Source organism: Argiope bruennichi, chromosome 3 (genome assembly GCF_947563725.1).
Source record: "Argiope bruennichi chromosome 3, qqArgBrue1.1, whole genome shotgun sequence".
Classification (NCBI taxonomy): Eukaryota; Metazoa; Arthropoda; class Arachnida; order Araneae; family Araneidae; genus Argiope; species Argiope bruennichi.
Genome location: NC_079153.1, coordinates 114,557,722 through 114,571,357, shown reverse-complemented (window position 1 = coordinate 114,571,357; position 13,636 = coordinate 114,557,722). Strand labels below are relative to the sequence as shown.

The 13,636-nt window shown below is 30.8% G+C and overlaps 1 protein-coding gene across 5 annotated transcripts in view; it reads left to right on the top strand.

Moving 5' to 3' along the window:
- Positions 1-13,636, top strand: part of LOC129962611 (growth arrest-specific protein 2-like) — a 132,726-nt gene that overhangs the window by 92,169 nt on the left and 26,921 nt on the right. The window contains exon 1 of one of the 5 annotated variants that reach the window (XM_056076433.1): positions 11,660-12,056. The exons of the other annotated variants lie outside the window; for them this stretch is intronic. Coding sequence (XP_055932408.1) covers positions 11,915-12,056 — 142 coding nt within the window. The 5' untranslated portion in view covers positions 11,660-11,914. Of the gene's footprint in view, positions 1-11,659; positions 12,057-13,636 lie in introns of those variants that run through there. 5 annotated transcript variants of the gene reach the window in all.

Here is a 13,636-nt window from a genome sequence, read left to right as displayed (position 1 = left end):
ACTTTTCTTGAGTGACTGCATATGTTTCAATAATAAGCTATGAATCAAAAAGTTGCTGTTTTGTCTTAATATAACAAAAACATTTTCATTCATCATCAATGTATGATAAATATCGAAATTTGCCGTGGTATGTGAGAAATATACCACGGCAAATGATATTCATCAAATATTTCGGATACACATCAAGCGACTATGAGAATGCAGACATTCTATAGAACACTAACATTTGCCAAATATCGAACCTTCACAGTAACAAAACTTTTCGATATATTGAGACTAGCTTAGATTCATCAAATAAACCCTATACCATCATAGAAATCTTCTTTGCTGAAATCTGGCAGAACTTTTCTCAGCAACCCCTTAATGTCGCCTCGGAAGTTCCCATCTCGAGACACAGAAGTAGGTTTGAAGCGCAAATAATCTAGAATGATATCGCGTTCGCACATCGTTCATTAGCCATTCGAGATTCCCTGCTGGGATTGCGCAAGCGGCGCGTGACGATCGAAGGACAGGCTCGATCGGAAGCGGGGGACGTTTGTTGATGCAAACGGAAGACACCCACCGAATAATCCTCCGCCTCTCGATTATGTAAAAGGGACTCCTACTCGAACCTAACAATGGACATCGGTTCATTTGTATGTGCGTGATATAAGGGACAGAAATAGAAGGCACATGGGCTGAGAGCCTACATGGGATTCGAATATGATGGTTTTTCCCCGGATTTTTTATATGTTCAAGACTAGATGCGATTTACTGTTCGTTGCAAAAACCTGAGACAGTCATTTTTGGACGATTTTGACCTACAGAGGAATGATACGAATTTGTTAGATTTTGACATCTTTTTGTATGCGTTTTCTTTCCTTTTTCACTTGTCGTTTTGAATAGTTCTATTTTATTTTATTTTGAAGCTTGCATATTTATTGGTTGCAATACTTAGTTCAATGTTGTGAACCATTCACTTTTTTTAAACTACCTAATTCCTCCCATAATCAGGTATTGTTCTATTGCTAAATAAAATGTAAACATCTCCTCGTTCATCAATAATCTCACACCAATTTTTGGTGAAATCAACGCCTCCTGGCGTATGCTTCAAAGAGCAGCGAAGTTTCCGTTTCTGAGAATAAACAGCACTCTTAGGAGTAGATATTTAATACACAACCTTGTAAGTTTTAATTAAGTGCTTTTAAGTCTTAATTTATATTCTCTGAACTGCCATATAATGTAAATTCATAAAATGCGACAAAAAATGACGACTATTTTCATACAGTGTGTTAAATTAAGTTCCGTATTATGTTTAAGACAAATTTAAAGTACATCTTTTGTTGCCGCTGGTTTTGTTAGTTTAGAAAAGCAAATGTAACTCATACTATGATGTAGGAATAATGAAGCTTTTTTTTTTTTTAAAGTAACACCTTGTTATAAAAAGCAGCAACAATTTTAAATGAAATAACATCTCGTTTGCAATGTCTGCTGTGGAAGTTCACTATATATTCTTTCAACTCAATTGTTAAGAAGCATACACCGTCTAAAATTAGTTGTTTATGGCTTTTCTTTTCTGCAGTACTATATTGTCTCATATATGAACAGTTAATACAGAGAATAGCATAAACATAGAATAACTGTTATTTTCTTTGAAGGCATATAAATTTTTTTGAATATCCTACAATTCAAAGCAGTACTGTTGGAATTAAGAAAAATACATATGATACTAAAATACCTTTGTTAATGCCGTATAATGCAATTTTTGTTATTGTTGTTACTTATGGCACTTTAAAATTCCTCTGACAGATCTGTCAGCGATTTAAGCCGAGTGAGCGTCTCTTGTATTTTCAGTAGCGCCAACTGGGCCCAAGAGTACGACATAACTACTTCATGCGTCACATCTCATTGTATAACTCGTTGTTACAGGGGAGGGGAAGCACATTCACCCACCTGGCAGATAGAACAGAAGGACAACCATGACTGAACCGGGACTTCAACCCGGGACGCCCAGATCACGAGGTAAACGCGCTACCCCTATACCAAGACACCGGCGTAATTTTTTTTTTCAAGCAATATTAGGTGCACATTTCCTTCTTCATTATTTTATATAATTTTTTTTGAAAGAATTTGTAAAGAATCGGATTGTGTGACGTTGAAATTCCGAAGAATCCATATGAAAATGAAGTGCTTTTGCTGATGTACATATACTGAAGCTTCCATTGGCGTTAAGAGCCCATCGAAAACGGTAACCATTCGTTCCACTTCTTTGCTTTTCTTGCAGAACAGTTGAAGCGTATCCGAAACACTCAAGTTCAGATAAAATTAGAGCTGGTCACAAGTGCATGAACTCGCACAGAATTCTAATTGTTTCCGAGCCGAAGCTTCTCCTTTTATTCGACAGTTGAATTGCCCCGGATGAGTCTCCCTAATGGCATGCATCAAATGGCCGTCGGACGTTAAAGTATATCATAAATGTTGTTTAAAATAGCTAACTGTCAGAACACATAAATTCGAGTTGGCAGCGGCCATGTTAGGCTTAGAAAATTTTTAAGATCGTCTGTAAAAATGTTACATATAACTCTTGCCAAGAGAGGGATGACTGATATTCGAGAATGGCGATATTCTCCGATTAATATCGACGTGTATGTCGATAAATATCGGCGCATATCAAATGCATCGGTGAAAAGCAGAATATTTTGTTTATCTTTGCACAGTCATCGTCGGTGTTCTCGATATTCAGCATGCACTGATGATAGATAAAAATATTTTAGTTACATTAAGACAAAAATACAATTTTTTTGACTCGTACTTTAATATAAAAATGCATTATGATATATATCATAACAGGGGAAATCTTATGTAACAGCACATATAAATAAATTGTAGATCTATAACGAACAATAGATTCTATATAAGAAAGGAAATTAATACCAAAAATAAACTTACGTAGACATTATGTGATAAACATTATACAATCTTTTTTACTTCAACAACTAGCATACAACACACACCAGAGAAATTATAAAGTGAAAGTGCCTCATTTGATTGTTTTTTATTTCACCCTTTTCATTATTTTCGAGTTATTGTTAGGAATTCGAAAACACTTTACCTTTTTGTATTGCTTTATATTTTTAAATTATACATTTATAAAAAGAATGCTTAGAGACTTTTGATTTTTTGATAATTTCTCTGCAAATAAAGTATTCTTTCAATATTTATTGCTTTTAACATAATTTAAAACATTCACTAAAATCTATGATTCAAATTAAGTCCGGTTTTACCAGGCTCAAAATAATACATTATCATCGAGAACACACAACTGAAAAAAAAATATTCACAATTCTATTACAGTAGCCAATGAGTGAAAAATCCTTTTAACAGAAAAGCAATTTATTTTAAACCGTATCCGAATGGAAAAATGGCAAACTCTATTATTGAAAGTGCAATTCCAGTTGTCAAAGCATTCTGGGGGAATTGTTTTTAAAAGTTGATTTTGTTTTTCATAACTTGGCAATAAAAAAAAAGTGTAAAATAAAAAAAAATTAAATCCAATGTGTTGAAATACTTTAATGTTTTTGCTTCCTCTTCATAAAGTATACAGTGAGAAAGTATTGTAATCGTTAAAATATTAAATTTTCAGATTTTGGCGAATCTTTACGTTTTATATCTCTCGGAGTCCAAAAAATATCTTTTTGGAATTTATCTGTCTGTGAACAATCTGACTCAAATATGCTTTGAGCTAGTTGGATGAATTTTAGTATGCGCTATTTACACCAAATTTGTTAGATTTCCGTTACATTTTGAACAAATACGATACAGAACTAATTTGTCTGTCTGTCTGTCTGGTTACGGGTAAACATAATAATTGTAAGATGCAGGACTTCAATGAATGGAATTTAGTTCATAATTTCATTATCTAATCATCATTTTCATTCATCATCCTTATCAAATTTTGAATCGAATTCCTCAAACTATGGGCCGTCTGATGTACCATTGTACGTTCGTATGCGTATTAGCGTCTGAGTACCATTGTACGTTCGTATGCGTATTAGCGTCTGATGTACCGTTGTACGTTCGTATGCATATCAATGCTGTAACTCATAAACGCAACTACTTATATAAAATTTTTATATGATCTTATTTCAAAAAATATTTCTATGCCAAATCTTGGTGTCAATTGATTGAAAAACCAGCTGGAATGGTCTCCCCGAAACTGTCTGGCATATTCTCTAGTAAAGGTGTTATACTGGAGAACGCCTTACATGACATTGTTGTACAAATACTAACCTTGGCATGAATTTAGCATTTTTGCTCTATCTATCAGGTCATCCTTGGCGAGTTATTTGGCGATTAATAACATCGGAAAATCGAATCTGTATTTTAGATATGCACTTTTCACAATCGATTGCAACAAAAATTTGTTAAAGCTATACTTGTAGTCACAAAATCCAATACCAAATTTGATATATTTATCGAGTTTTTTTGTTGTCGCGTTAACATGTTTCTGAAAGTACAGACCGACCGACAGATGGTCAACCCCTCATTGGATTTGGCACTACATTATAGATGTTAAATGCGTGTACCAAATTTTAACTATCAAACTCTCCTCGTTTAATAATTATCTTATTAACTTATATTCGAATAGCCGAACACACAGACTTCCTGTGAATAAATTTCGTTCAAAATTAGTTAAAAAAATCTATAAATTTTGTTGTAATTTTATATACCAAATTGCAGTCGTCTAGTTCAAAGTATTTTGAGTTGTATTTGTCACAGATGAACATTTTCCAAAAATGCGTTTTTCGAATTCTGGGAAGTTAAAATGTGGAGATTCGTAAAAAATCTCGAGTTCGAATTTTTTGACGATTATGATGCTTTTTCTATACCACGTAAACGAGAAAATGAAAAAGGAAGGCACCCAGAATGCATATTCATAGGATATTAAAGAAAACCGAAGCATAAAACGCTCATCTGTGGGGCTCAGAAAATAAAAATCTGAACACTCAGGATTTTCATGATCTTACTCAAGCCCACAATTTTGCACAGGGAAGAGGATTATACTTTCATTAGAATATATACGAGAAAGTTTCCAGGACAACTTTATGCTAATTACTATTTTTTTACTAATAGTATTCTAATTGTTTTTAATTCAAAATATCTCCTTTTCGATTTTTTCTTTTCCTGTTTTCATGTAATAATTGAACCGACCAATCTTAGAGAGCTACTAGGCGAATTACTTAATTTAATTTCTTAATGTAAATAATGAATTTATGCTAATGATGTCGCTTCTTGTTGAATGCAATTATGTCCATTGTTCAATAAAACTGTGCCACTATGCTTTCAAGTCATTTACGACTTCCCATTAAAAAAGTACATTTTTGAACACCTGGAAGTACTCTGGAGAACAAAAACAGGCATTAAAACAAGAATAAAAATCGAGCTTTTAGGTGTAGCACGCCATCATGCGTGACATGCAACAGTTTTAACTTGTTGGGTAACTTCATTTTGATATCTTACAAATGCATTGTGCGTAGTGCCTTGATCAAGATCAAATCGGCCAGATACTCCCAGATATTTCATGCCTATTATAAACTCGTAACACCCATTCTGTTACACATTCAGATAGACAAAAAGAATTTAAAAAAGGTCCGGTTTAGGTTTACACTTCCTGCATTTGCTACTTTTTTTCCCTGGACCGCACGAACTCCACTCCAGATCAGATTCGGAGAGATCTAATGGCAGAAGCAAAATGTAAATAACTGGTTTCCGTGCATAAGGTTTACGTTGTTCTAATGCCAGCTGATCGTTATTTATGCTACTGTTAAACTGAATAGATGTTTATAGTAACTGATAAGGAAGAGTTTAGGATGGATACTAAAATAAAATTTGAAAGCTCAAAAAGTGTAGGTTAACACTAGGTTTACCAAGGGGTCATTTTGATCCCTCTGAAAAAACTTTTCGATAATTTTCTTCAAGAAAATTATTGCCGTATTTTATAAGAATATTTTAATTAATTTTTACTTACATTTATAGGACATGTAATCGCAAATATTATCTTTTTCTTTATTTAATTTCGGAGGAATGTATATAGTATACTTACTTTTAACGAAGGGGTCATTTTGACCATTCGAATAAATATTGGTGAAAATACATACATTTATATTTAAATATGCAATGGCTTTATAGGGACGCACATAGATATAGATGTAAATATAGAAATAAGTATGTGTTAGTAAAATGTGTGTATATAAGAAGCATGAAAACGGAGCCGAAAGTCAGTCAGATAGAAGCTATTATAGGATCTTAATAAGAAGACATGCGAGTCAATGTTTTGGTAGAAGAATAGGTGGTCTTGAAGACCTAGATTAGAAAATAAACACTTTTTTTAATAAATAAACACTGAGGAACTGCTTTTTCAACACACCATACCTCAACAAATATATTGAAAATATAAAAGTTTTTTCTACTTTAACTTCACAATAGATAGGTCAATTTATATATATTTTTTCTAATTAAATACCGAATGGGGCCATTTCGACCCCTTTGGTAGGAATAGGTGTATGAAAACTCATGATATGATAATGGTAATATTACTTTATGGCAAATATTGGATAGTTTAATACAAAATACTATTGCCAAACTGCAAACAATTTTAAATTCTGACAATAAAAATCAGAACTAACCAGAAAATTGTTCAGACTCATAAAATTTGAAAAAAAAAAAAAAAAAAAAAAAAAAAAAAAAAAAAAACTTTTTAGGCTGCTAAATAATTAATATGAAATGCATTAAAAATATTTCACCTTGTTATTTGATGACTAAAAAATATGAATTTTGTTGGGAACAGCTCTGATATACAGTCATTTTCGCCAAACAAAAAGTTTATCGCCAAATTTTAACGAAATGACCAAATGTGATGCGAAAGGCAGCAATAGCGTAACGATAGCAAAAGCGCACCAAAAAATTGCCAACCTCGCAAGGCCCCAAATGAATATATATCAAAGCTTAGCCTTTTATTGAATAAGTTTACTGTAAATTAAAAAGTGCAAATGTTTCGAAATAAAGCAGAATTGAAAATTTGATTTATGAAATTAATGATTTGTACAAACATGCTATTGAATTTTTCGATGGATGACATTGAATTCTATTATAGCATTTAAAAACATTGTATCAAATTAAATAAAAAAAAATATTAAAATTAAGGAAAAAAATTATAGGGACATGAAATTGATATCATCATAAAAGTAATTTTTTTCACTCTTACAAAGTCTATTTTTCGAAAATAATTCTTTCGGAAGATATGAACATCAATTTTGGTAGCAAAGCTGTAATCGATTACTTATCTAGCGACGCTTTAAGCCTATTTTAACGTTCGATTAGACTTTCTGTCTGAAGCCTATTTTTTCTATTTCTTTTATATCTTCTTTTCTTTCAATGAATGGGCTTTTTGGCGACACGGCGAACCTGTTCCAGATTATTTACATTTCGAAGCTACATTCATTAGCTTAGCTAATTAATTGAATGCTGTTTAAAACATCGCTTTGACGCAATCTGAAATTCGTATGATGATTTGTTTTCATTTCATTGTTGCCATTCGACAATAAATAATAATTTATTGTCGATTTCTGTGCCACGCATGTTAGAGTTATATATTTAATGATAGATAGATTGAAAGGTTTTTAAATTTTAAACAGTTTATAATTTTAATAGAATTTTTCTAATATAAATACAATTAATAATACTTTTTTCATGAAAACAAAACAAAAAATATTTTTAATGAAAACAATTATAATTTAATCATTTGAAAAAAAAAATGAAATTAAGAAGCTTGTAAAGTGGTAAAACTTCATGGAATTCGCCACTCTTTCATCCCGAAAGTATTAACTGTGAATCGGTGACTTGTGAATTCCAATGAATTCTAAATTCTTTTTTAGAAACTTTGTTCATTGCCATAAAATTAATGTTATTCCATAAAATTAATATTATTTGCAAATACTTAAACGCCATCCTTATAAGGTATATTTACTACTAATTTGCTCATTTTTTGCAACTTTATAGCCAAAGGAAGTTGCAGGCGCTTCAGTCATTTTGATTCATATTTTAATCATATACAATCATATCTTAAATTTAGTAAGAATAACCTATCAAAACCTTAAAAAGAAAATTTTTTTTTATATTGTCATTTCGTTTATAGACATTAATATGGCAAGTTTGTGTCTTTTCAATTCACTAATTTTCTGTTTATATAAGACAACTTTGATTTTTTTAAAAATTTCTAATCCTTGGAGCCACTTGCTCTAAATAGCCGTTATTTTTTACATATCTAATCGTATCTTTATGAAAATATCTATTAAAATTTCTGCGAGATAACCCGCGGAAAAAAGCTAGTGTTGTAATGACCAGAGGGAGAGATAAGATAGGGTATAGATACCCCCTAGTGCCATTCTTGAGGTTGCCATAGCGACAAGAAGTGCATTTACGTCATCTTTTAGAGCAATTCTGATGATGGGGCAAAAGAGTTAAATCATGTCATTTGGCGATATTTCACTTGCTAAGCAGTTTGTGATGACTGGGGGGGAAGGGAAGAAAAATTTCATTAAGTACCCGGATGTCGCTTACCACTTCTGTGCCACTGAAGATAGCCCGCTATAAATAATTATCTCGTATTTGATAATCAATATATCAATTGCCCTGAGACTTTTTTTTGTTCGAATTGTACCAATTATAAACAATTAAATATAGGGGAAAACACACTGTATGTGATCGTTTTTGACATAAAAAAAGTACTTAAAAAAGTTTTTAAATGATGCATTATTTTTTCCAAGAGAATTCTTCATTAGAAAATATCTTACCTTCCTTTTAATAATAATAAAATGTTTGATAGTGAATCGCACTTCAGCGACCAAGTCTTCGTACCCAACACAAATTCTTTTCTCCTCCACTTAAATCCTCATCCGCTTTATGGAAAAATTGCCGGGATAATTCGAAACCGGAAGCGTCCGAAAACAATTTTGAGAAATCATTTTGATCGCCTTCTTCCTTTTCAGATGGGTAGGCTCTAAAAAAACATAATTCCAACACCATTTTTTTTTTCTTGCTGAAGGTTCCGCTACATAAAGTCTTGGCTGAACTTTCCTTGGGCCGTTATAAGCCGCCACGGGTAAGAAGCCATGCTGAGAAATGTTGGATTACAAAACAATAAGATCTGCAGGTTTAACGTTAGCGGAATTATTTTTTTTCACAGTTCTTAAGAACAATCATAACGAAGAGGTTGGATTGATGTTGTATTCTATCATTAATTCCATAAGGAAGAATGCTGAAAATGTCTGAATATCTATGAAATCCTATAATACTCGTTTAACGTCCAGATCGAGTCCATAAATGAAAGGTCAATCGTTGTTGAATTGAAGATTAACGCATTATAAAAGCTTAACATCATAAAAGGAGTAGCCATGAACTGGAATATGACTTTGTTCCTAGGTTATGAATGTTGTTAAAAAGTATTAGCAACAATTATGAGATTCTGTTAAATGACTTGATTGCAATAAGAAATATTCAAAATTATTAAGGACTGTTTGCATATGGAAAATTAAAAAAAATATTGATCCAACGCTCATAATTACAATATTTGATAAAATGGTCACAAGGAATTGTTCAAATATTTGCCAAAAGTAGCGCTTCAATAGCACTTTGAAGACCATTTCAGTTCAATGCACTTTAATTCTAATAAAACAAGGTAATATAAAATTTTTATCAGCAATACTCTAAAGAATTGATATAGTAAAAAATGGGATGATAAACAAAATGCATCGGATTTCATACGAAGATAAAAAAAGAAAAAAAGAACCCGAATACTTGAGAATGAAGACAGTGGCATTCATATATAAATATATATTCGTTCTTTATATTAACATAGCGGCAAATTTTTAGGAAAAAAAATTTGCTTTTACCAGTATTGCTTCTAAATAATTAGAAATATTTTATTTATATGTAATAGTTTCTACGTAGAAATCAATCATCTTTGAATCAAAAGAACAAATTAAGAATTGATTTTCCTTTGTCAATCTTTAATTCTTAAGGAAATATAAAAAATTAACACATAATTTACAAAATTTGAATAAATTATTTTTAAGACTTCAGAATATTCAGTTTTTCTTGCAGTTAAGTGAATGAAAAATAAATTTTCTATAAAATACTTTACAATGCACCAGCTCCGTATCTTAAAAATTATAAAAATAAAAACGCTAAAAAGCAATCGACAGTAATTTGAGAGGCTATTTTAGAAACTTTTAAAACATGAAGAATAATCATTGTAATTCTTTTTTAACATGAATGATTCGTATTCAAACTTGAGTGAAATTTTCAAGTAATGTTTTCCATCTGAAACAGAACTATACATTAAATGTAAAGAATTGTTTAAATTATTTCGAAACATAGTATTTTACTGCGAAAAGTTAATACATTCAAATATAAATTGAACTCCCACGAAGATTAAAGTATCTCTTAAAAGCAATTTCCCCATCGCTCTGTCGCAATTCTGACACTTTAATTGAGACAGCATTCCACCCAAATCCCTTCTCCCATGGTTTTTATGTTTCCTCAATCTCAAAATCGTAAAATAATAAATAAAAACCAACGCTGAAGAAATCACAGCAAACACCTCCACTTTTCGCACACGTGGTTCCAAGCTTCACGCCAGTAGGTGTGTGTGCAAATAGGCTCTTGCAATTTGCATATCTCTGGCTGCACCTTATGATACCTCTTCTTCCTTGTTTATAAGGCACCCCCACACGCCTTAAGGATGCGAAAGTTTTATTTTTATTCAATTTTCCTCTATTTCACGGTCACGAGGGATGACACCAACAGACTTGGTGCAGAGACGATTCTGCCTTGTCTATTAGTCTGCTCCTCACGCACGATAGTTTAGGTTGGAAGTTTAGACCTAGAGGACATTAGGGAGATTCGTGATCGCGCTGTCAATATTGAAAGATTGTTTGATGAGGCTTTGCCTGGATCTTGTGTCTCCAGGGAGAGAACATTGTGCCACATTTGTTGGAGAAACAGCCATTTGAATTAATGCGACTATTGAGTGGAGAATGTGGTTTATTGAAGGTTGTATTGAAGAACGATCTGTATTTTGAACTGCCACAGCAATTTCTAGTTGGAGTCCAATGAGTTGGATTTGGGTGGCGAGAATTAATTGTATTTGTGGTAACTTGGATGTGCTTTACTAATTTTTGTCTAGATTGTTTTAACTTTACATTTAACCAAAATTTTATCGCATCTTTTGCTATTCCTTTTTTTGAAATTTCAAGTCATTGAATGTTCTTGAGACAGTTTCCCGTACTTGAGGAGTAACTTTGGCAAGCCATATCGTCATCTTGTTGTAGGTCGAAACTTGTAAGAATATTTAGTAAAAGATTGTTGGAAAATTATTTGTTTTGAGCGCTTTATTGCAAATATATTCACATTCTTTTATTGAATGTAGTTTTCCAAAACCGATTTCTTTATATTGCTACTCTATTGTAAAATTATAGGTCTTAACCGCGTTTTGCATAAATAATATTTCAAATTAATGAGTAGAAATTTTTTTAGTAAAAAACTTGCAAAATTTTGAATTGATAGTTTGTATATCTTTTTCAATATCCGCTTCTTTTAAAGGAGAAATTGCTTTGCTATCTCAGTTATTCATAACTTTATTTCCACTCTTAAAACAAGATATCTATAAAAATTAAATATTTTCCTTTGCATTGTGGTTATTATTCATGAATTTTTTGCTATCATCTAAAATATTTTGATATCGTCTGAACCATTTTGAAAATCATTGAAATATGTTTCTGGAAAATTAATATTCTATTCGTGAAATCGAATTCTCTAACGAACATTAATTAACCAACGTCTTCTTGATACAAGTTAGCCAGTTACCTAACTTAATATGAAGCATTACAACGAACACGACGAACGATACGATTCCTTCGAGGAATATCACGAACAAGTCTTGCAATACGTTCATCGTAGAGATAGACTACTAGAAGCTGAAAAAACGAAGATTTGTGTTTGGATAAAAGATCTTTTGAGTAAGTTTATATCGCATCGTTTTATTTAATTTTTTCCCGTTATAATCTTTCTTTTTCAGAGAATTTGGAACTTCATAATTTTTTTTTTTTTTTTTACGAATTTGGTAATTAAGGTTTTTTTTTTTTTTTTTATATTATGTAGTATAGTTCAATGCTTAGCATAGTAATTAGCTAGTTTTTATTTTAAAAATGCTTTGCATATTATTATTTTTTAACATTTCATTGCCATTCTTAAAAAAATATTTTTGTTGTTACATCTATGAAATGTATGACGCAATTACTATAATTTATTTATTTTTTATGCTAGTATTTCTGAAAAAAACATAAGTTTCTGGAAATATGATTTTTTTTAATAAAACATACAGAATCATGAATATTTTTATAAAAAAATAAACCCACTGTCCTGCAAATAATAATAATAAATGCATTATTTTAGAATATGAATTTCATTTCATTTTTGAATATCATTTTTTATCTTCTTATATTTCATTTAAGAGATTTTTTTCCCCCATCGGAATATTTTTCTGGTTCGAGATTACAACAAAATTATTTTTCTTTCAGAAGCGCATTATTTGCGACGTATTTCAGCAATCCAATAAACAATTTCAAAACTAGTATTACTTCAACATTTCTCTTAATTCTTTCAATTATTTACTGTCATTGCATTAATATTTAATATTTACATATTATTAATATTATTTAATACCACAAGTACTTGGTTGTGTATTGAATAGTATTTACTGGAAACGGTGAAAAAAAAAGCTTAAGTTAAAAAAAAATATGTGCTCTTTTTACTTTAGTTGTATTTATGAAAATACTTAATTCATTAACATTTACTTTTAGAATAACCAGCTGTGTTTAAAACTATCAAAACTTAATTATTTTAGCCAGATTTTTTACAAAATCTATATAAGAGAAAAGTTGAAGTCTTCTAGTTGATTCAAAGGATATTTTTAAAAGAATGACTCGAGTTGAATTCCATTGTTGAATTTAACTGACGGTCATTTTCGCTTATAAAATTTTATTTGCTATTTTATTGCTGCTTGCTTTTTTTGCTACTTATTATTATTAGCAGATATTTTTATTATTGTTAGCAGATATTATTTGCAGATATTTTTATCTGCTGATGTGATAACTGAACTGATACTGCTGATATTTTTAAATAATATAATTTTTCCAAGCCATAAAGACTTCAAATTCTTATGAGTACCTTATATTAATATTTTTTGACAAATGTAGACAATGTTAATAAAATAAAATAATTATTATCAATTAAATTGGATGGATCTTGAATTATGTTTTTTTCTAACTTACATATGAAAAAAAAAATTAAATGCAGGGTCAATTCATGATAAACAGGGATAAACAAATATGTGGCTGTATTTAAAAAGAAGGTGTTTTTTCCCAGCTTTCTTTCAGTTGATCACTTAGAATTACCAATACTTACTATTTCTGTTATTTATATGCAAATGAAACGTTGCAACGTTATCAAACGTTATATCAAAGTTTCATTCATTTTTCCCGGAAAATAAAATTATAATTCAATTGTCTGCATAATGAATATTTGCTTTATCGAAATA